Source organism: Phyllostomus hastatus, unplaced genomic scaffold (assembly GCF_019186645.2).
Source record: "Phyllostomus hastatus isolate PE091 unplaced genomic scaffold, TTU_PhHast_1.1 phas_scaffold_78, whole genome shotgun sequence".
NCBI lineage: Eukaryota > Metazoa > Chordata > Mammalia > Chiroptera > Phyllostomidae > Phyllostomus > Phyllostomus hastatus.
The window spans coordinates 111,648,003-111,669,794 of NW_025334041.1; the positions used below are offsets into that span (position 1 = coordinate 111,648,003).

Here is a 21,792-nt window from a genome sequence, read left to right on the forward strand (position 1 = left end):
TATTACCTGACTTGTAAATCACAATCATGACTTGTTATTCTGGTGTTAGATACCATGATTAGTTATTAGTATTTATTTTTTCATATCTTTGGCAACTAACGTAGGGGAAAAACATCTTTTCTGGTTTAAGATAAAGTGGGATCCTACCAAAGTGGTCAGAAATGGGTCTAGTAAAATTTTATATTGTCAGACACCTATCGGAATAGCATCTGAGTTAAGTGTGCATGCATGTGAGTATGTGTGTGTTTTCTTTAAAGGTTTTTTTCTCTCCCGTTTGCATCTTCACTCTGTCTCCTTCTGCCCTCAGGTAAAACAGAATCAGCACGAAGAGCTGCAGAATGTAAGGAAGCACATTCACAGTTGTTTCTCAAATCTTGGTTGCTTCCTTTTGCCACATCCTGGTCTTAAAGTTGCAACTAATCCTAATTTTGATGGGAGATTGAAAGGTGGGAATTCCCATTCTTGCTAAAATCAGAACTTATTTTTTTAGGGGCTGAAAGCTTTTAAAAAATACATGGTGCTTTAAATTTGCGTCTTCCACTACAGGACATTTTGATGGCATTCTTTATGATGTGATTGACTACAGTGCTGTCTGTGGTTTTTCTAGCTTCCCATTGTTTTTTTGCAAACAGCCAGCATATTAATTAGCATTTTATTATGTGGTCTGTTTGTCGCTCAGCACTGATGTCCTAAAAATTCTGAAGGCAAAGAACATTTCAGTATTTTATCTGATTACTCTCTGCTAAAAAGCTTTACCCAGCGTATTATATTGCTGCAATCAGATTTAAGCCTCTCTGTTTTGTGGTGATAGTATAATTTTTTGTGTTTGTTTTTGGATTATTTTGAGAAGGATGGTAAAAGGCTTGAGGATAGGTGAAACTTTTAATGTATAGCTGGAAAAACAATCTAATATTAAAATTTAATACAACATCGTGAATTATTTGCCTTCTGAAAGGGATAGTTTAGTTAATACTTAATGTGGGATTAGTTTGGGTAGTCCACAATTTGTTTCATTTATTATTTGAGCTGAAAGAATTCTTGGGGGGGGATGAGGGATTATATTTATTTTTAGGAGATAATGACATGTTTGGATGAGTTTTTAAAATGCATCTACTTAGGTAATAGATACTGTGAACTCTTGTTTCACGAAACAGAATTTTATGAACTCTTACCAATGGGGATTTCATCACTTTTTTTGGACTAATGTGTTGCCTAATTTCATGTCTACTAGATATTGATGAAGACTTTAAACGAGAACTTCGGAACTTGGTTCCATTGCTGCTTGCCCCTGAAAATTTGGTAGAAAAAGAGATAAGTGGATCTAAAGTCACATGTAGAGCTCTGGTGGAATACTTTAAGGTAGGAAAACTCCTACATTAAGTAACTTTAAGTTAGAAATGTAGCTCACTTAACACTCATCTGTGTGTATAAGAAATTATTTTAAAGGAAAAGCGTAACATTTATAATTTATTTTTCTGCCTTGAATTGAGTGTGCCAGTATTTAAGGACATTTAAGATTCTAGCTCACAACTTACGTCTTCTAGACAGTGATTTTGGTATAGAATTACCTGACTCGTTCTGCAGCTTTGACACGGAGACAAGAGCCACTCACCACATTGTTGTAACACCTCTGTGATAGGGATCGGGAGCGTGATTCTCCATCTTAAGTGCTCACAAAAGCCTCCTCCAGAGTTCTGAGGACTTGATAAGAGCAGCTGAAAGTATCAAAACTGATTTCTGGGCTTAAGTAAATTATTCATAGATTTTTTTCTCTCCTCTTTTCCTCTATAGCTTGATTGGCAAAGCAAGACCATTTTCAAAGGGTTGTATTTATTCATAGTAGTTATGGATAGGTGGGAGGGAAAGCAGTTAAGTGAGAGTGTATATTTTATGGGCACTTGATCATTTTTACATCTCCTGTCTTTGTTTAGTTATGAAATTAATTTAGAGTCAGTAGAAAGTTGAAAGATTCCTATGTGGACTTAGTTTAGTAAAACTCTGATCTTGCCTTCTTACTCTTAAACCACAATTTATAATTTTTTCTTAAACTGAAATATAATTAGGGCTGGTAAAGTAAAATACTGAATTATAATGTTTTCCAACATATCTAGTTGAAATGTTGGCAGTAAAGGAGAATTATGGATTTTTTTTCATAAAGTAAATGACATTTGATATATAACTTTAAAATATGAGATAAAACTTTAATGCAAGTTAGAATTATATTTAGAAATATTTCTCTAGGATATTATTTAGCAACCTGTGTATTTAATAATGTTGAGCATGGGGTTAATTTTGTTGGGATGAGAGTAGGTGATTTTTAAAGCCTAGATTTTTCTTTTAATAGAGTGAATAATTTTATATTTAATACTTTTTCTTTTCTTTGAGATTATAGAAACAAATTGCATAATTTACCAATACAATGAGTCTTCTGTATTTTCAGGCTTACATTAAAATTTATCAAGGAGAGGAGCTTCCACATCCAAAGTCCATGCTTCAGGTACTGTGTGCGTTGTACACGTATTTATTCATGAAGGAGGGAAAAAACCTTTGCTTTAGAGATAAAGGCTGGAAATGGGGTGGTGCCTTTTTGCATGCACATAAATTTTAGATATTTAAGGCAATACATGTCATGGTTCCTGAATTTTTTTAAATCTCCTTTTTGTTGAGTATATTGGGGTGACACTGGTTAACAAAGTTATAGGGGTTTCTGGTGCACAGTTCTACAACACATCATCTGTACACTGGGTCCTGAAGGTTTTATGTGATTTATTTGTAACCACAGATTGTAGACCTTGCTTACACATAGGCCACCAGAAATGAGAGTCCTCAGTGCCTTCTCTTCAGTTGCTCAGAAAGCGCAGGAGAATTTCTGTTGCAGGAGACAGCTTAAAATGGGCCTCTTGGAGCCAAGTGTTTCCGTATCGCTGAATCTTTGACAGTGAACGTTGTCTGAAATAAGGCTTATTTTCTCTTTGTATTAGTGATTTAGAGCTGCTTCTAATGCTACTTTGGGTAATTTCTCAGTTTTATAGTATGTTAAACAGTATTAATACCCAGTAAGCAATGTTGTACATTTAAAAATGTCTCATGTAATATTGATAAAGAACCATATAGGTACTTGAACAACAATTAAAATAAAAATTAAAAAAAAGAATGTATAGGTAATACTTCATTCTTCACATCTGGAGACTTCACACATTTTAGTGTTATATCTATTTAATTCTGTTTAATTTCCTGAGCAAATGTGGTATTTTCTATAAACCCATTTTAACAAACCTAAGCAAAACAAAATTAGGCAGGCAGTCTTATTAGAAAAAAATACTATTGTCTTTTATACTGGTATTTCCTTCCATTGGAAAGGAAAACTGAAAGTTGGTAATATTTTCTCTGGTTCATTTCCGACTTGTTCATTGTATATAACTTACTGTGTTAATCAGGATTTATAGAATCGTCAGTTATTTTTTTGCATAAAATTGGCACACATTTTATTTTTTAGGCAACAGCTGAAGCTAATAATCTTGCTGCAGTAGCAGGAGCAAGAGAGATTTATTCTAAAAGCATGGAACAGGTTTGTAACTAAAATTTAAATTTGACATTAGAGTGAAATAGAAGGTTTTTATTATTTAAAATAATTGAAATAATTTGTACTCCTTATGCATTTTTATGTAACGTCATTTCTTAATTCCCAGTTATCATCTCTGCTAGAAGTAAACTAAGAAAATAATTCACATAGAGTACAGTACAGGATATGGGTAGTAAGTTTTTTTATAAACCATACTGAAGTATTTTCTGGCATATGATTCAGGTGCTTTATTAGTAGCTTCTGATGTAATTAATATTAGCTTAAGGACAGTAGCAATGTCTATGCTAAGCTTGCTAACTTGAGCATTAAAGTACCTTTTTATTCATTATCTTTTACCCACTCTTGCCAGCAGTCTTTTGGACTTTTATGCTAATAGGTGGGTTAAGTGAAGTCAGGTACAGATTGCAGTGTAATTTGTTTTGGTCTTTACTTGTATTAGTCATTATTGGAAAACTTATTTTGCCTGCATCTGCTAAAGATGTAGGTTATCAATAGATAGGTTATGGTTATGTGTTGCAGTATTATGAACAAGTTTAAAACTGAACCATGTAGGTGGTTGGACTTTTTGAGACTAAAACACTATGAGAAGGAAACTTTCAAGTGTTACTTATTGCTGGCGTGTAATGTGCCGTACTGTATGTATTTGTGTCTGTGCAGGTATGTGGTGGCGACAAGCCTTACATTGCACCTTCAGATCTGGAGAGAAAACACCTGGATCTTAAGCAAGTGGCGATTAAACAGTTTCGTTCAGTAAAAAAAATGGGTGGAGATGAATTCTGCCGTCGTTATCAGGACCAGCTTGAGGCCGAAATCGAAGAAACCTATGCAAATTTTATAAAGCACAACGATGGGAAAAATATCTTCTATGCTGCTCGTACCCCTGCCACACTGTTTGCGGTCATGTTTGCTATGTATATAATCTCAGGACTGACTGGATTCATTGGCCTGACCTCTATAGCCGTCCTGTGTAACCTGGTCATGGGGCTGGCACTGACCTCTCTTTGTACTTGGGCATATGTTAAATACTCTGGGGAGTTCAGAGAGATTGGAACAATGATTGATCAGATTGCTGAGATACTGTGGGAACAGGTTGGTATCTATCTCTTGGTTTTTCAGTGACTAATCCCTGTGAGTCCCCCTCCTCCCTGCACAGTATTTGCATACCCTCTTTTCCTTGTCATGAGGACTATCAAAAGGGGTTTTCTGTTTTGTTTGGATGTATAACCTGAATATAAAGTGTCAACAGGAGAGTGTTTTTCCCTTAAAGTCGTAACTATAGAGTGCTTTGGTTGGCTGAAATCTCTAATATCCTTTGCACAGATTCTTAATCGTAGAGGTGACTGTACCAAACAGTGGGCAGGGCACATCTCTAAGCATTTCTTCCTAAGAGAAGAAAATATAATTGGTGAAAGAGTTATGAAGGTAAGGAAAAGAAGTTTGGAAGTTCAGTGCTTTAGGAAAGCAAGAAAAGTTTCTTACAAATACCATCAAGAAGCAATGCATGCTTGTTTTGCAGGAAAAATAGTAGATGGTATTTAGGTCTTCACTGCCTTCCATGAAGATGGCAGTGAGTTACTGGTGTGTACTACAAGAAACAATCCAGTAGGGGTTTCTTACACCAAAAAACTTACTTTGATCTGTGTACTATGGAAATACTAGTGAACAAAGCAAAGCACTACAGAGATCCAACTCTTAATCATAACCTTTATTTCAACCAGAATTCACATCATAATTTTTTTTACCTCAAACCAGAAATCAGAGTCGAGCCTGACAAATATCTGCTAAGGAAAGCCGTGTTGTTTATTGGCCGACTGTGGGTTGGAATTGCCTGTGTACAGAAAATTCCACTTAAGGATGTGATCATTAAAGTGGTCGTCATGAAATATTTGAGCATCGTATCAAGGACCAGGGTGAAAGCTTACAGTTATTACTGATGGACAGTAAAATAGGCATTTTCAGATACCATTTTTGGGCTGTTGACGTATTGGGCTTATTTGAAGATCTAGAATATGCAGGTCTATGTTGGTTTTGGCTTTAAATTCAAAGACTGAGGAAGCAAACCATTTTTTAAGAAGGTTTGGAAGTTTAGTTGAATGTTGGCTTTTCTTGTAATAATGCCATTATTACTTTATAAAGTGACCCACATATTAATTTGAATTTTGTCTTCTTTAGAAAAATGCTCAGTTTTATTCAGATCTCATTTGGAAGTTTGTGTTTGGATATTTGTTATATTTAAATTTTTATCTCAAAAATGTCACTTTTCACATTCCTTTGGTATCTTCTAGTAGAAGATGGATTAAAAGCTATTACAACCTCACTTTTTAAAAAAGCATTGTCCACCTTAAAACTTTGCACCATTACTCATTTTCTGCAACATGAATTTCAATAATTGTACGATGTCTTCCTGTGAGATCCAGTCATCTCTACAGCACAGATTCTAGGACTTTAGAGGTGCTAATATTACAAGACAGTTAAATGGGAGAATCTAAAATATGTACAATACTTTCAGTGTAGTTGAAGTAAGGTGATCACTAGTCAGAGAAGGTCTGTGCTGTGTCAACAAACTTTGTCTAAATTTTTTTTTTGCATTCTCTTTTGCTTCAGAGGAGTCCCAGGAAGGTGAGAAACCTACAAAGTCTCAAATTCTTGTAGTCTTAAACTCTCTGAGCCATTCTCCTAACAAATCACTCCATGTTTTAGGTGTTTTCCAAAGTGTTTGAAGTTACTAGACGTCGAATGGTCCACCGTGCTCTTTCATCAGCACAGCGACAGAGACTGTCGTCCAACAATAACAAGAAGAAAAATTAGACAGTATTTTACACTTTTTTCTCTCTCTGAAGTGTTCATACTTACACATGTAGGACAATAAGCAGGACCGACTGGGCCGGTCTGCATAAATGCTGTGTACATACCAGATTTGATGCTGCACATAGGGTATGGAATTGCACATCCATCTCATAGGGAGTGTGAATGGTTTGACTAAGAGGAAAGTGGTTTTTGTTGCGTTATAAAATGTCTAACTTCATTATTTGTAGCATCATAACTTTTTTTTTTTTGGGAGAAGCATCTTTTTATTTCCCACATTCCTGGTTATTTTCTTCATTGCTTTGAATTGAATTTTTATATCTATTTTTATATGTAACTCTTTTTTTACCTCATGTTTTTATTTGTTTTGCACATTTCTCATACCACAGGTGTTGAAGCCCCTGGGTGATAATTTGATGGAGGAAAACATAAGGCAGTCTGTAACAAACTCTATCAAAGCAGGCCTGACTGACCAGGTGTCTCATCAAGCCAGATTAAAGACAGACTGACAGTCATCTCCTCATGGACTCCACTCTCCCCTTCTCATGCTTGCTGTACAATGAGAACTCAGATACGAATAAACCAAAGTTTACAATCAACTGTAGAAGTAGTTTAGTACAACCGGCTTCACAGATGGCTGCCACAGAGTGTGAAAACTGTTGGTTGGTTTTAAGCATTCTGTTCGTGGCTCCTGAGGCGTGGAGATTGGCTGAGGAGCAGTGGTTTATCACGCACATTTGTGCCATGTTTTTAATTCTTTTCCTTTTTACTTAATCTGACGTCAGTGAATTTTGTCTTATGTAAAAGGATATTTCAGGGAAAATATTTTAAGAAATCTATTTAGAGTCTTTTAACACAGTGTCCCATTGAATTTTAATTTTTAGAGAAGTTATGAATCACTATCAAGAATCAGATCGGAATGACAATGAAGCCTTTCTTGAGCCACTACATTAAAAGTACATACTGCTTTACTGCCTTCAATACCAGTATTACATAAATGCATGTATCAGAAACTCCCCGGAAATTACATGACAACTCTTGTAGCTAACAAAGTGATTTTGAGGTGTACATTCTTCTTGCCTTTTTAAATTTTTAAACCTGCCCTAAAAGGAGATGCATATCTGGGAAACTGAACTGTCATTATGCGGTTTAGTCTTCATGTACATAAAATATGCCATTAATCTTATTGGGGGAGAAATTCCATCCAAAAATGTTGCCTACAGCTATGAGTTAAGAGTGTCTGTACAGTGTGTAGCTTTTATTTTCTAAACTCACAGATAGGGCATGTATATGAATTATAAATATATAAATAGCAATTTTGTATTAAAAGTTTTGTAGTTTATGGCAAAACCTGGTTCTGTGGTAGGCTAATAAGTACAGTCCCTGTGAAGGAATGTTTGTGGCTCACGTCAGTGTGTGAATGCATAGACTATTTGAGGTTTTTGATATATTTGTGATATTTATCTTCCTTGAGCACTGCAGTCTCACCCCCCAAGGGAAGTCAGTGGGAATGTTTATCGTGACTTCGTCCTCTGTTGCATTTTAAGGTTATTTCCTGTAATTTATTTTCAGTACATAATTAAAAGTTTGTTGTATATATAAAATGAAACTTGTGATTCTTTTTTAAGGAATTCTTCAAGTATGTATTCCATTACATAAATCATACTTGTTTATATTGAAAAGAGCATGAGCAGGAAACACCCAAGTGAGAGCTCAAAGGCATTGTACCTTGAAGCCCAGCTTGTAAAAAGCTATTTTTCTGTGTCTGTCTTGGTTAGGGAGAATTTGTGATTAGCCTGGGTGTAGCTGGGGATTTATTCATTTCTTTCTTTTTTTTTTTGTGGTATATGTAAGGCTAACATTTTTGCAATACTTTTGTAGCCTCTTTATAAACACATAATAAAGCACCAACTTTGGTTTTTAAGTGAAGAAAATTCAGATGTTGAGTTGCATGCCTGAAAGCTCTGAATTTACCTTGGTTGATAACTCTTCTCCCCCTTCCAACTGCTGTTTTTGTATGGATTGTATTTGTTTCCATCTGTATTAAATTGCTACCAACTCATCTGTTCTTAAACATAAAGAATCCACCTGAAAAGCGTCTCTCTTTATTTCTTCTACCACCCTGTTTTATGAATGCTGTGGACTGTTTTTATGAATGAAAAAATAAAAAGCTTGTTGTATAATAGCAATTCTTAATGAAATTAAAGACACATAGCTTTTTTCTTTCTTTTTAAAGAGTTGTGAAATCTAGACCATTGGATTTCTTAGTATTTCTTGTTGGAAAGAGTGTTTTCTCCAAAGAAGATATGCTTTTATAAAGAATTCCCAGAAAGCACTTTGGTTTCAGCTGGAAGATTCTGAACGTTGTTAAGCAAGAAACAATAAAAGGGATTAAAGACAAACTCAAAACTGTTGACTGAAAATAACTTTGGTGTGTATTTCTGTGGTATAATTTTTTAGTAATCTACATTACATGGTAGCTTTTTGCAAAGAAATACTTTATGACAAATGATTTATCTTCCTAGTTAAGACAAGCAATTTACTTTTGTGGAAGAGACAGTTCATTTGTGACCTTGCTGTTGAGCATGCCTTGTGTATGTATTTCTCAAAGATCGCTAGTCGTCGCTTCAGTGAAGAGTGTTGCAGAGTTGAACAGTGTATTTCACTTTTGAGGGTTATATTTTCAGAGAACCCTGAGCTGGGCTTGCTTTAGTTATTTCTAGGGTTAGCCAAGAAGTCCATGTGTTTTTTTCCATAAAATAAATTATACTTTTCTTTATCACCAATAATGTTATTGATTTGGATATTCTGAGTATGTAGGCTATCTCCCTCTATTGGCATCTAATGGGTGGAGGCCAGGGGTGCTGCTAACCATCTTCCATCACATAAGACAGCCCCACAGCAAAGAATTTGGCCAAAATGTCAACAGTACCGAGAAACTTCACAAACCACTTCTGACATGTTCAATCAGTCACAGCACCTTCTCCATACACTGCACAAATCTTTTTTTGTGTGTTTCAGTTGCATTTTTACCTTTCTTGAAATAATAAAGTGTAATATGCAGAACATGTTGAGTATCTTCCATTTTCAATATTAAAATAACTGCACAAAAAATCAGTTTTGATAAGATTTTTAAAAACTGCACACATATAGCTGTCATAATACAATCTTAACAAAATTGTCTCGGATGAATTTAAAGCCATCATACGGAAAAAATTAATGGACTTTTTGGCCAACCCAGTACTTCAGAATTGGACAGGCTAGGGACTTTACCCTTGTAGGTATGAGTGCTGTTGGTATTAATTGCATTGTTTTATTATTACGGGATTAAGAAAAAACGTTTGTCTTAATTTGGTTAAGAACCTATTAAAATATGCTATAAAACTTGAGAAAACACTGATGCTGTTAGTGGGCACTATGTAAGTATTCAAAATGGCCTTTCAGAAAGTCATTTCTGCAGTTCAGTCTTTTGACTGGGGAATCGGCTCGTTGACCAGCTGCCTATCTGCCAGCACAGGTTGCTGTGTCTGCTGTAGGCACTTTGGGTCTCAGCAGTTTCATTCATGGCCTGGATTCCTGTGCTTGGACCGGAATTGTTCTGCACACCTGAGTGTTTTTCCGTTTGTGTCATAGTTGGGGGTGGTGATGAAAATCAGCTTGGAAGGCCAGCAGCTGTGCTCCTGGCAGCACCCCCCCCCCCCCCCGCCACCCCTTGCCTGGCCAGGATGTGCCAGTCCAGTTCTGTCTCACTCACATTCAGTGGGAGCCTCAGTCATAGCGAGAACTTGCAGCTGGCTTCTGGGAAAACAAAGCTAAATTAGGGCTCTCCCAACAAGCAGGACAGAATTGACACTGCCTCTGGCTGTCTTCTGTTAGACCCCAGGGTTTTTTCCCTTCACATTTGCAGTTTACTGGAGTTCAGGCTGAGGAATTGATCTACCATTGGCATATTTTAGGTTAATGCAACTATTGGGTTGTCCAAAAAGTCTAGTTTTTTCTTATGATGGCTCTGGGATTGCTTAGTTGTCTTTAACTTCATTTGAAACAATTTTGTTTTGTGACAGCTGTCATATCTGCATTTAAAAAACCACCAAGATTGGTGAATTTTCATGCAGCCATTTTAATACTGAAGATGAAAGAAACTATACAACATTTTTGGCATACTATTTTATTATTTCAAGAACGGTAATAACTGAAATGCAAAAAAACAAAAGATTTGTGCAGTGTATGGAAAAGGTTCTGTGACTGATTGAACCTGTTGAAAGTGGTTTGTGAAGTTTCATGCTGCACATTTCTCCCTGGACGATGATGCTCCACGGTGGTTAGGTAGACCAGTTGAAGTCGATAGGGATCAAAGTGAGACATTACCGTATTTTTCAGACTGTGAGACGCACCGTCCCCAAATTTGGGAGGATGTGTCCTACAGTCCGAATGCAGCTTTACATTTACATTGGTGAAATATTATGTTATTTATGTTGTTAAATATTTTATTTTTTGCTTCAAAAAATTTTCCCCTATTTTCCTCTAAAATGGTCTGAAAAATACGGTAATTGAGAACAATCACTGTTCCACCACATGGGAGATAGCCGACATACTCAAAATACTCAAATCAATCAAGTTATTGGTGACAATGAAAAATATGTCTTACTTTACCGAAATAACTAAACAGTTTTTGGCCAGCCCAATATTACGTTTCTTGTAGATTTGTGACTTGGGTTCATCAGACCTCAAGCCAGCTGTTGACCAGGTGAAAGTAAGTACCTAAAGGTGTGTGTAACAGAGCTCAGGAAGGGGACCACAGCCTTGTATGGCTCAATAAAGCACTTCCATGTGTATTAGTACTTTCTACACTCAACAGTACTGTGAGGTGTAGAAAAGGTGTCTGGGGCATCTCAGGCTCGCAAACCCCAAACTCGGCTACGTACCCGCTGGGGTTTGAATCAATAAAACTTGCAGATACAGATGAGTAATGTCCCTAACTCAAGATGAAAGCTCTGTCTTGGCTGTGCTCTAAAGTACCAAAAGGTGGAGACAAGATTTTGTTAATACTGTAGATGAAAATTGCCTGTAATACATTAAAAAACAAACATTAAGCAAGAAGTGAAGTTTTTCCTGCCCTTCTGATGGACACCCCATGGGCACCTTATTTGGCCTATGTGCTACTGAAATCTTTCTTGTGCTCACTGCCATGTCTGTGTGCACAAGGCATACTCTTGATTTTTTATTTTACACAAAAATAGAACTGCCCTGTACATGATGATTTTTCCATGTAGCATGAACATTCTTCTTGGGCCATTACGTAGTTCTTTGGTGCTCACGTGGTTGCTTTGATTCTTCTGAGGGGAGGTGAGATTTTGAGGAGTGATCACTCGACCTCGGATTGTTGACAACTGTTTTCTGCTTACGACATTTTTCTCTCTACCACAGTAGTGGTGAGAGAAGTAGTAAACTGTGAAGGTGGTTAGGAAATAGGTACAGGTTTGGAACATTTGTACTCCGTGCTGCCAGCCTTACGGCTCCATCTGCTGGCTCTGTTTGGCCAGTGGTCTGATGACGATGCTGAAGGCAGGCTGTAGCTATAGGGGAAATGTGGGAGAGGGGGGTGCATTCACTTGGACGGTTATTTAAGAATTGTAGCATTTTAAGAAGTAAGTTTATATACTAAAGAACAGTCATTCTGGAGGAAAATGAGTCCATAGCTACCCACAGAGCAAGAAAGGTCATCAAGATAGTAGTTCAGACTTCCCTGTCACAAACTTCATGTGAAGACTACCTAAAAATTTGTATAGTTTTGAACTGTGAGAATACTTTAATTTCAGTGCCAGGCAAAGGAGATGGGCTTTGAAGTTTAAACTGAGGTTTGATCCCAGCACTACCACTTCTAAGCCTTTGAACTTGGCTAAGCCCATGTAACAGGTAAGCCTTAGCTTTGTCTTTAAAGGGGCATCCATGTCTGGAGTTAGGAGAATGGGGCGAGAATATGTACCAAAGTCCTGGATGTCCTGAACATATTTTACGGGGGTCACATTTGCATGGTAGATGAAAAATGCATCTACCAAATCATTCCTACTTTTAACTTGACACCCACTGTTTCCTGAAGAGAAGCAGCAGATTTTGCAGGGTGTAGCAGTCATTGCTGTTTGGTTTGGGAAAAGGCAGTACCACTCGGTTTCATTTCCTCAACGCAATGTGCATTTCCTGTTCATGGTCATTGCCCCGTTGTGTGGCACAGGCACAGGTAGACATTGCAGGTTTCCTCAGAAGTTAAGGCTGATCCATTTCTCTTACCTCTTCAGCATTTCAGCATTGCCCAGCTAGAACGAGTCTCCAGGTTTCGTCAGTCAGGGCATTTTCGGCATCGACAAATGAAAAGAACCCTCCCCTTCTTCCTGCCCCCCAAAACGAAATTGCATTTGAGAACCAATAGCTTTTTATTCTTCACAGAGTTGTAATTACAGATGTAGGAACCTGAGGAAACATGCTTGGCTTTGGATTTCACTTTCTGCCCGTGCATGTTGTAAGGTGAATACAGTAAGTGGCCTGAGAAGGGCCACGACAGGGTGGCAGCAGGCATCCAGCAGTCTCCTCTTGGCCTCGTTTTTACTTCCAAAGTTTCGGTTACTTGGGTCAGCGACTGTCCACAAATACTCAGTGTCCCCAATTATTGACATCGTGTGCTTCTGACATTCAACCATCAGTGTCATCATAGCTTGATGACTTCCTGACACTGTGAGAAGGCCAGTAGTAGCCTAAGGCTGCATCACAACGCCTGCATCATTCTCACTTCCCCTCATCACGTCAGCGTTTTGTCATCTCACTGAAGGGTGACTCCAGTGCAGTAAGGTATTTAGAGAGAGGGAGAGACCACATTACTTTCATTACAGCGGACCTTGTAGTGTTCTACTTTGTTAGTTAATATCTCACTGCACCTAACTTATAAATTAAGCTTTATCATAGGTATAGGTGTGTAGGAAGAAGTGTGGTCTATATAGGGTTTGGTACTGCCCGCAGCTTCAGGCATCCCTGGGGGGTCTGGGAATACTCCCCGCAGATAAGCAGGGACTGCTGGGTAGTAGAATAGTTGAAGTGATTCATCCATTCATTTATTTCATAACTCTGTTTATTCCACAAATATTTCTTGGGTATCATATGTTAGACCCAGTTATGGGCATGAAAGAAATGTCAGTGAACAAAAGAGACAAACATGTCAGCCTTTGTAGGCAAGTCCGACAAAAATAAATGTGACCCAGTAAATCATATGGTTTGTTAGAAGGTGGCAAGTGCTCTAGGAATCAGGATCAGGATGGATCAGGATGGGGCCTGTGTGGGGTGGGAGGTTTACTGTTTCAAGTGGGGTGGTGAGGGTAGGTAGGCTTCCTCGGGGGTGATGTTTGAGCAAAGACTTGGAGGAGATACACAAGGTGCGGAAAAAGGTTTACAGCTGTTTGTATGAAAAATAATACAACAATAGATAATAAGAATAAACTGCGTTTCATGTACTCACAGCTGTAAGCCTACTTTCATCCTACCTTGTGTTAGGGAAGAATATTCCAGACAAAAGGGACAGGCAGGTAAGTGCTGAGGCTGGAGGAGTGGGCGTGATGGTCACGTTAAAGGGATAGTGAGGCAAGTTTGCCTGGGATTGTGGGGTCCGTGAGGTGGTGAGGGGGCCAGGCCATGCAGGTCTCGCAGGCTGTTGAAAGGAATGTTGAGTAGGAGGAAAGCTGGGAACCATTAGGGTATCGTGAGCAGATGGGTAATAGGAGCTCACTTCCATTTTGATGTGGTCACTCTGGTTTTTGCTATGAGAACAGATTTCAGGCGGGCGGGCAGAGTGAAAAAGCACCATCAGTGGGGGGTGGGGGGTGTCACTGAAACAACCCAGGTGGTGGTGACCCTCCGTCAGATGAAAGGAAATAGATTTTGGATATATTTTGATGACTATGTAAGCCATTCTATGAGTATTTCCTAGAGAAGTATTTCCTAGAGAGAAGGCATCGTGGATTATTTCCAATCCTCACCGTAGGGCCCGGAAGTTTTCAGAGATGACAAAAGTGAGGCTGACAGAAGCAAAGCCAACTGTCCATAGGCCTGTAGCTCTCCTTTTTCTATCCTAACCAGACTTCTTCATTCTAACAACAGAATCCTCTCCAGCTAATTTAAGTAGGAAGGGCTTCACAAATGCTATTCCAAATTTGCGGAATTTTTGGAGAGGCCAGGCTGAGCTTCCAGCAACAAGTCCCAGACCACACCTCAGACCTGACTGCACAATGGAGCAGCAGCCGCGCGTGCCCCGGGCTGGGGGTGGGTGGTGGGAACAGCTGTCACCACCGACTTTGCAACCAGACTGCCTTTGCCGCTTCCAGGCCAGCCAGAGGTCTGCCGGGGCTGCCAGTTCTGTTTTCTCAGAAAACTTGCCTTCGAAACAAAGTCTCACACATGTGTATCTGATGGGCAGAATCTACTCTACCTGTTGCATTAATTAACAAATTTCAATGTACTTAAAGTTATTCTATATGAGGGAGGTAGGATCAATACGTGAGGAATTATCATGGCGAGCAGAGGGTGTTTAAAAGATCTGGAGACGGACAGATGTCCACTCTCTGGCCGCCCAGCATCCACACACGCCCTTCTCCATCGTTACATCTCCATCCGCCCAGTACAGTGCGACTACCCCTTACACACATACGCTGCTCTGTCCTCCACAGGGGAAGCCCAAAGTTTCAGCTCATCACGTTCCTCTCTTGATTCAGGATTTTGGTGTGGTGTTCATTCTAATTTAAACACAATGCTGCCTTAACGCCCCGGAAACTATGGATGAATGAATTGTAAAATGAATCAACAGAGGCTATGTAAAAGAGTTGGGGGAGGGAGAGGCAAAGAAAAAGAGCATTAGCATGTGTATTCATGCAATTCACCAACAAAGGAACAAATGAGGCCTCAGCTGATGTTTACCCATTCCATGCTCCCTTTGCCCTAGGCCACGGCTCCATCTGGCTTTACCTGGGGCGGGGACCCAACTCTTTATCCCTGAGGGACTTGAGCAGGTGGTGGCCCTCTGCTTCTCAGAGTTTCTCCTGTCCTCTGTTAACTTCCACCATTAAATGGGACAGTGCGTTCCTGCCTGCCTGTCTCGTGCACACCAATCCTCTTTTCCCTTCTTACCCAGGGCCAACAACGACCTCAGCTCAGATGGTAAATGCTCTCCCTGCACCCCCCCTCTTCCCCCATTTTATTTGCTTGTTGAGTTTCGGGGTTAAGAGACCGCCAGTCTCAACTGGTTAAAAGTTTTCTCGGTGGAAACATTTTCCTCTGGGACATTTTCTCTCTCACATCCATCGGCACTTAATGATATTCCCTTTAGAACTGTTTTGCATATACTTATTTATTTGTTGACTCCTTAATAAAGCCTAAGCTGCTCCAGGTAGGCACATACACATATCAAATGTCGAAATCTTTGCTATAATGTGACTTCTTTCGTATTCAGTAAATCCACCCTCAACTGAAGACAAGGCCCACCTGTCCCATCCTTGCTTCCCGAATCCTGGGGAGAGGGCAGATGGTCCCTGGAGGGCCGGTAGCAGCAGGGGTCTCTGGAGAAAGGGATGAAAGGTGGCATGGAGAACTTGACGATCTCTCAACTAGTTCTGCCACTGTGGAGACAGTCATACGTTTTTGTCTTTTATCTCATGTCTTTTAGATCCTAAATTCTCAAAGATTTGTTTCTTGGCCGTAAGTAACATTTAGAAAATCTACCTTTATCCTTAAGTCTGAATACTTTGATTTTATTTTGTTTAGCCAGTGGAATTGTTAGAGAACACCAGGCATGCTTGATTGCCACCAATTTATCTCAAACGCTTACGAACAGAGAATAGCCCAATATTTGCAGTGTTTTCTTTCCTGGGCCGACGTGTTCCTGGCGCCGTGCCTAAGCAAACACATTATGTAAGCATACCTTCCTTACCTGTGTGCTCACTCATCTGGCACGCAGACACCTGCTATATTCCGACTATGCTACTTGCCAAGACACAATGGTGAGCCACAAACACCATCCCTTTTGCCACAGCCTTTATATTCTAGAAAAGGATGCCAGTAGTATGGGCCAAATTTGGCTCCATTTCCTGAGAATAAACGAGAAAACCCTGTCATTTACCTAGAATACAGCAGGGGGCAGATGGTGTCCATTTTTCAAAATCGTTTGTGGCCGTTTAGCATTTCAGATGTAGCAAAGGGAAATTGTTACCTACTTCAGCTTTTGAAGGAAGCTGGAGTCTGGTTTTGCATTTTGCTCATTGCTTTAAAAATCTGTGAACCCCCTGGCCCAAACATTTTCTGGAATAGTTGTGACGGGAGCTTGTTAAGTAAAGGAAGTCTACTCTGAATACTTTCAGAAAGAAAGACTATTCAATGGATTGAACGTTAATTTAGTATTTTCTATGAGTCTGAATTTTCATTTAGGTGTTTGCTTAAACTGAATGGTAGCTGCGTTTTTATTGCTGTTGGGAGAATGGGGAAAAGAGACCCTTATGCTCATTAGCTAATCTTGTTGCCCCTTCATAGAGAATTGCCTCCTACATCCTTAGCCTTTCAGAATGAACAAGAGGAACTTTTTAGAAATGTTGAGAAAGCAAATGCTGTGTGCGCACGTGTGTGTTACATGTTATTATGGGCACAAGAATGGTATCGGAAGGGGCCAGGAATGTAGGGTGTTGTATTTGGGGCAAAGACCTCAAGAGAATATTCTAATTTTGGATTTTTTTTAATGCTGTGTTGGATTTTCTGGGTGCTTTGAAGCAGTAAGTATGTATTATGAAGCTGGATGTTGGAATTTCCTACGAGAGGGAAAATCTGAGCAGAAGCGAAGGGAGTTCCTCGAGCAGATAGATGCCTTTCATCACCCAGTGCTTTGTAGGATCTTTCGGGAATCAGCCCGTTCCCCGCACCCCCTGTTCCTTTCCTCCTCAGGGGACAGAGAGGAAGTCGTGTCCACTCTGTCCGGCTAGGGGTCCCTGAAGAGCGAGTTAGTGGTCAAGTATCAATAGATGTGGAAGGGGAAGGGCTAAATCAGTTTCTAGTGAATCTGTGAGGCAATCACATTTTATTATTTGGTTGAATTTATTTATCTTTCCCGAGAGATAGTCAGTTCTGTGGAACAGGGTCATGTTTCCCTTGCTCACTATTGTCTTTCCTGTGCCCATGACATTTTTAATATATGGATACTTTCAGAGCATAAGTAACAGTCTTTCTGTGGACCCCATTAAAAAAAAAAGACCAAAGAGATTAAGAGATGTGGATAATCCGAGCCATGAGTTGTTTGGGAACTGTGTGTGTGTGTGATTTCCGGGCCCACCTATGAACCTGCTCGAACACAGAGGTAATAAGGAGGAATAGCTAAGGAACTCAAATGCCTTCATATTTGACCATTCAATGTTGTAAATTCTTTGAATTAGAAGGGCCCTCCCCTGCCTGCCCCACCATCCAATTCAGGAATTCTACAGCATCCCCTAAGGGGAAGACAGCTCTTGTTTCTCTCCCTCCCTCCCTCCCTCCCTCCCTCCCTCCCCTCTCCCTCTCTCTGTGGGGGTTAGAGAGTACAGATATTTTAAAAATATAGAAGAAGACAGGGGAAAATGTAGTAACATTATATGCTCACTACCTACGAATTACCAAGTACTAACATTTTATCCTTTTTGCCTCAGCCAATTTTGGGAAATAATTCTCCATGGGTCTCTTACCTTTTTGCACATCTGGAGTGAGCTGCCGATACTTCCTTGCTCTGAACTATCTTTTCAAGGATGTGTGTGGAGTGAACAGCTGTGGAGTGTAGGTATAGTGATTCCCTTCCGAGTTAAGCACAGGGTTTTTGCAGCCTTGGAAGACAGAGAGTGCGTCTCACTCCAGAGCAAAGAACAGGTGTGCTCAGTGACCACTGTGAAATGATCAGGTTCCTTCAACTCAGGGCTCCTCTCCTACTCCTGCCACTGCCTGTGCAGGTGTCTGGGACCTCTTCATGTTGCCCTGTGGGAACTGGGCTTCGGAAATCAGCACAAAGATGATGATCTCTCATTACTGCTATTACTGTAGTGCACTGTCTTTTGTCTCTGAACCAGGGGTATTGTGCCAGCATTCATGAGTGTGACAGGCTATTATTATAACTGTGCTAGGTAAGCTCTGGCCATGTAGTGCAGTGGGTTAGAGTGTTGTCCTGATACGCCAAGATTTCGGGGTCCATCCCCAGTTGGGGCACGGACAAGAATCAACCAATGAATGCATCAGTAAGTAGGACAACAAATTGATCTCTCTTCTTTCCTCTGTTTCTCTGAAATCAATAAATAAAAACAATAATAAAAACAACTATGTGAGGCCACAGAAAAGGGTGGAAATAGCACTCAAGTAATATTAATATTAAAACTTGATAAAGATAGGAAAAAGAAAATTGGACGATTTCACTTATGAATGTGTGGAAGCTAAAATACTAAGCAAAATTCAGTAGAAAGTTATAAAAAGAATAAAAGTTAATTAATACTTTTGTTTCCCATATGTAAAGATGGCTTAAAATGTTAAAAAATTGACTGTGCTAGACTAAAAGGGAAAAACTGTATTATTAAAACAGCTGATGGCAAAAGGCACTTGATAAAAGCTAGCAACATTTACTAATTAAAAACTTCATGTAAAACAGGGATAGAGTAAAACTTTTAAAAACATAATAAAAACCAGGAGCAAATAACATTATCAGTATTTACTATTAGTTTTGGAATTTTTAAATAATGTAGTAGGTTAATGAAATATGTGAAATGTTGGAGAAAAACAAATCATTTACCTCTTTTTTTGCAGAGATATAAATATATATTCAAAATGTAGTGACTTTCATAACCTACTAGAGTGCAGAGGAGAATTTGGTAAGGTGGCTGAATGATAAACATAAAAAAGTCAATAGCTTTTCTCTAAGATACATATCCAGTTAGAAGTAAAAATGGAGTGTATTATAAAACAAAAATGTCTTACTTCATGAGCTGAGTGAGTTATAATGCCTATGCAAGCAGTTTTCCAAAAGATCAGTAATGATTAATGAGAATGCAGAGCATTTATGAGCTTATTTTTATTTTCATTTTTATTTTTTGTCTCCTTTTTTCCTGTTTTCACTTTTTTATTTTTATGATTTTTATTGTTCAAGTACAGTTGTCTCCATTTTCCCCCACCACTCCCCCCACCCCAGCCATCCCCACCTCCCACCCTCAATCATACCCCCATATGGCTTTGTCCCCGTGTTCTTTATACATGTTCCTAGACAACCCTTCCGCCTTTCCCCCCCATTGTCCCCTCCCACCTCCCCTCTGGTTGAGGCAGCCACTGGCCTGCAGTGACCAAGAATGCTGTGGCTGCTCATGATATGAGAAAACATACACACGGACTACGAGTCCTGTGGAGGAATAGGAACGGCATGGCGACTCTAGTGGAGAGCATGCCGTTTTCCCACCCAAGCAGCTTTTTATTAAGAATACAGATACAGTTTGTGGATTACAGTCTGGCAGGGAAGATCAAATGAATAGGTAGCTTTCAAAGAGTCTGGCAGAACTCACGCTGGGGTTCTGGGCTGAGATTTTGGGGTTTTATCACTTAAAAAGACTACAGGATCTAAAAGGCTATTTTCGTTTCCTGCCCATGCCTTCATATTCTAATTCAAGAGCATCCTCCAGCAAGCAGATTTCACAGGATCTTGCATATTCTATGTCCCAGGCCTGATTACCCCGGGAGTCCACCGACTCTGGTCTGGATTGTACCGCCCCTGTTATTTCCGCAGGCCTGAGTCGGGCAGAGGAGACAAAGGCAGCTGGGAGACTTGGATTTCTCAACAACTAAGAACAAGGACTCAGGCTTCATTTCCACAGCCCCCCAAGTTTTTCCCTGAGGCCTCCACGTGATCATGCCTATCTTAGGCAATTCCCCCCTTGGGGAAACTTACCAATCATTGGCTAACTGATCAAGCATTGGGGGCCAGGCAAAGAGCAGAAACAGTACTCCTGCTCGGGAGATAAGCTTGCCTCCTTAGTGACTCCTGGTCCTGAGGTCTCCCACTCAGCCTTAGCCAGTGGGGGTTACAGCTTCCTGAGACCAGGCAGGGTGGACCCCAACATCTGGTTACTGTTAGTATGAGCTTATTTAAAAATAAAAAGAAAGAGAAAGATTTTGATTTAAAGAAGAAACCATCTCAACTAAAGTAAAAAAATTAGGTGGTTATGTTCTCAGGTCAAATCAATTTGTTTCTATTCAAAAGATAATTCAAGTATCAATAATGTTCTAAATATTCTTTTTCACTAAACCTCTCTAATTATGGAACTATTATATTTGAAATATAATATCCCCAAGAGGACTTGAATGAGAATACTTTATGGCTAGGTCATTTTCAAACTAAACTCTAAGATAAATGTCTTTCATACATGCTTCAAAAAAACTTCTGGAATGTTAACAATCCAATGGACCCAAGATTTGCCCCAAAACCAGAGGCATTTTTGTTGCATAATTAAATATTATCTTTAATTTTAAAGAGAGAAAAAAGAAATAAAAATGAACCCCATTCTTGGTAGGAACAAAAACTACAAAAATACTTATGAATAAATATGATAAAAGGAGGGTAAAAAAGATACACAAAAAAAGCTACAATATTATATTAAAGGTCAGAAGGCAAGGTTGAATAAATAGAGAATAAATAGAGATATGTTTCTGCAACATAATGTTTAATTTATAATGTCAACCCTCATTAATAATCTATGTTAATATGCCCATTTAATAAACTTTAATCAGGATTAAAATGATTACTTTGGGTGGGTGGAGAAAAAGAGATGAAAAGGTATTAATGTTCCTATGAAGAAGGACTTGCTTTACCAGGTAGTAAAATTTAAAACAAACCTATAAATTCAGTGGGGAACTGGTGCTGGCATAGATCAGTAGGAAGAAGAGGGTCAGAAGTACACGTAATGAATAGGAAAACATAATGAAGGAAAAGAGATGACATTTTCAGTTCAGTGGGAAAGGGATGCTTTAAAAAATTAATTGTACTCATATACATGGGTATCCATTAAGACAAAAATAAAGCTACATTTCTAATTCACGCCTTACTCAAAAATAAATTCCAGATGGATTAATGGTATGAATCGAAAAAGGACATATTAGTAAAAGGATATTAATATAAATTTGGGATTTTAGTGTTTCCCCTCATTCCAACCCCAGGACGGTCACGTAAAGCTAGAAGGTCAGGAGTGGAACCTCAACATCCAGCCACATTGTTTTTCGTTTCTTGCTGAGGGCCCTGGGGAGCCAGCCACAGAGAGGCAGTCCGGGCCATGGAAAGGTCAGGAATTTGACAGACAGACATGGCTCGGAATCTCGATTCGCCTCTATATTAG

The 21,792-nt window shown here is 39.2% G+C and overlaps 1 protein-coding gene across 2 annotated transcripts in view; it reads left to right on the plus strand.

Moving 5' to 3' along the window:
• ATL2 (atlastin GTPase 2) overlaps positions 1-8,790 on the plus strand; it is a 48,869-nt gene extending 40,079 nt beyond the window's left edge. The window contains exons 8-14 of one of the 2 annotated variants that reach the window (XM_045827602.1): positions 308-446; positions 1,232-1,359; positions 2,441-2,497; positions 3,497-3,568; positions 4,241-4,672; positions 6,188-6,202; positions 6,284-6,734. In XM_045827602.1, the coding sequence (XP_045683558.1) occupies positions 308-446; positions 1,232-1,359; positions 2,441-2,497; positions 3,497-3,568; positions 4,241-4,672; positions 6,188-6,202; positions 6,284-6,391 (951 nt within the window). In that variant the 3' untranslated portion in view covers positions 6,392-6,734. Of the gene's footprint in view, positions 1-307; positions 447-1,231; positions 1,360-2,440; positions 2,498-3,496; positions 3,569-4,240; positions 4,673-6,187; positions 6,203-6,283; positions 6,735-6,777 lie in introns of those variants that run through there. The other variant, XM_045827603.1, reaches the window with a different exon arrangement.
• The last annotated feature ends 13,002 nt before the right edge of the window (positions 8,791-21,792 follow it).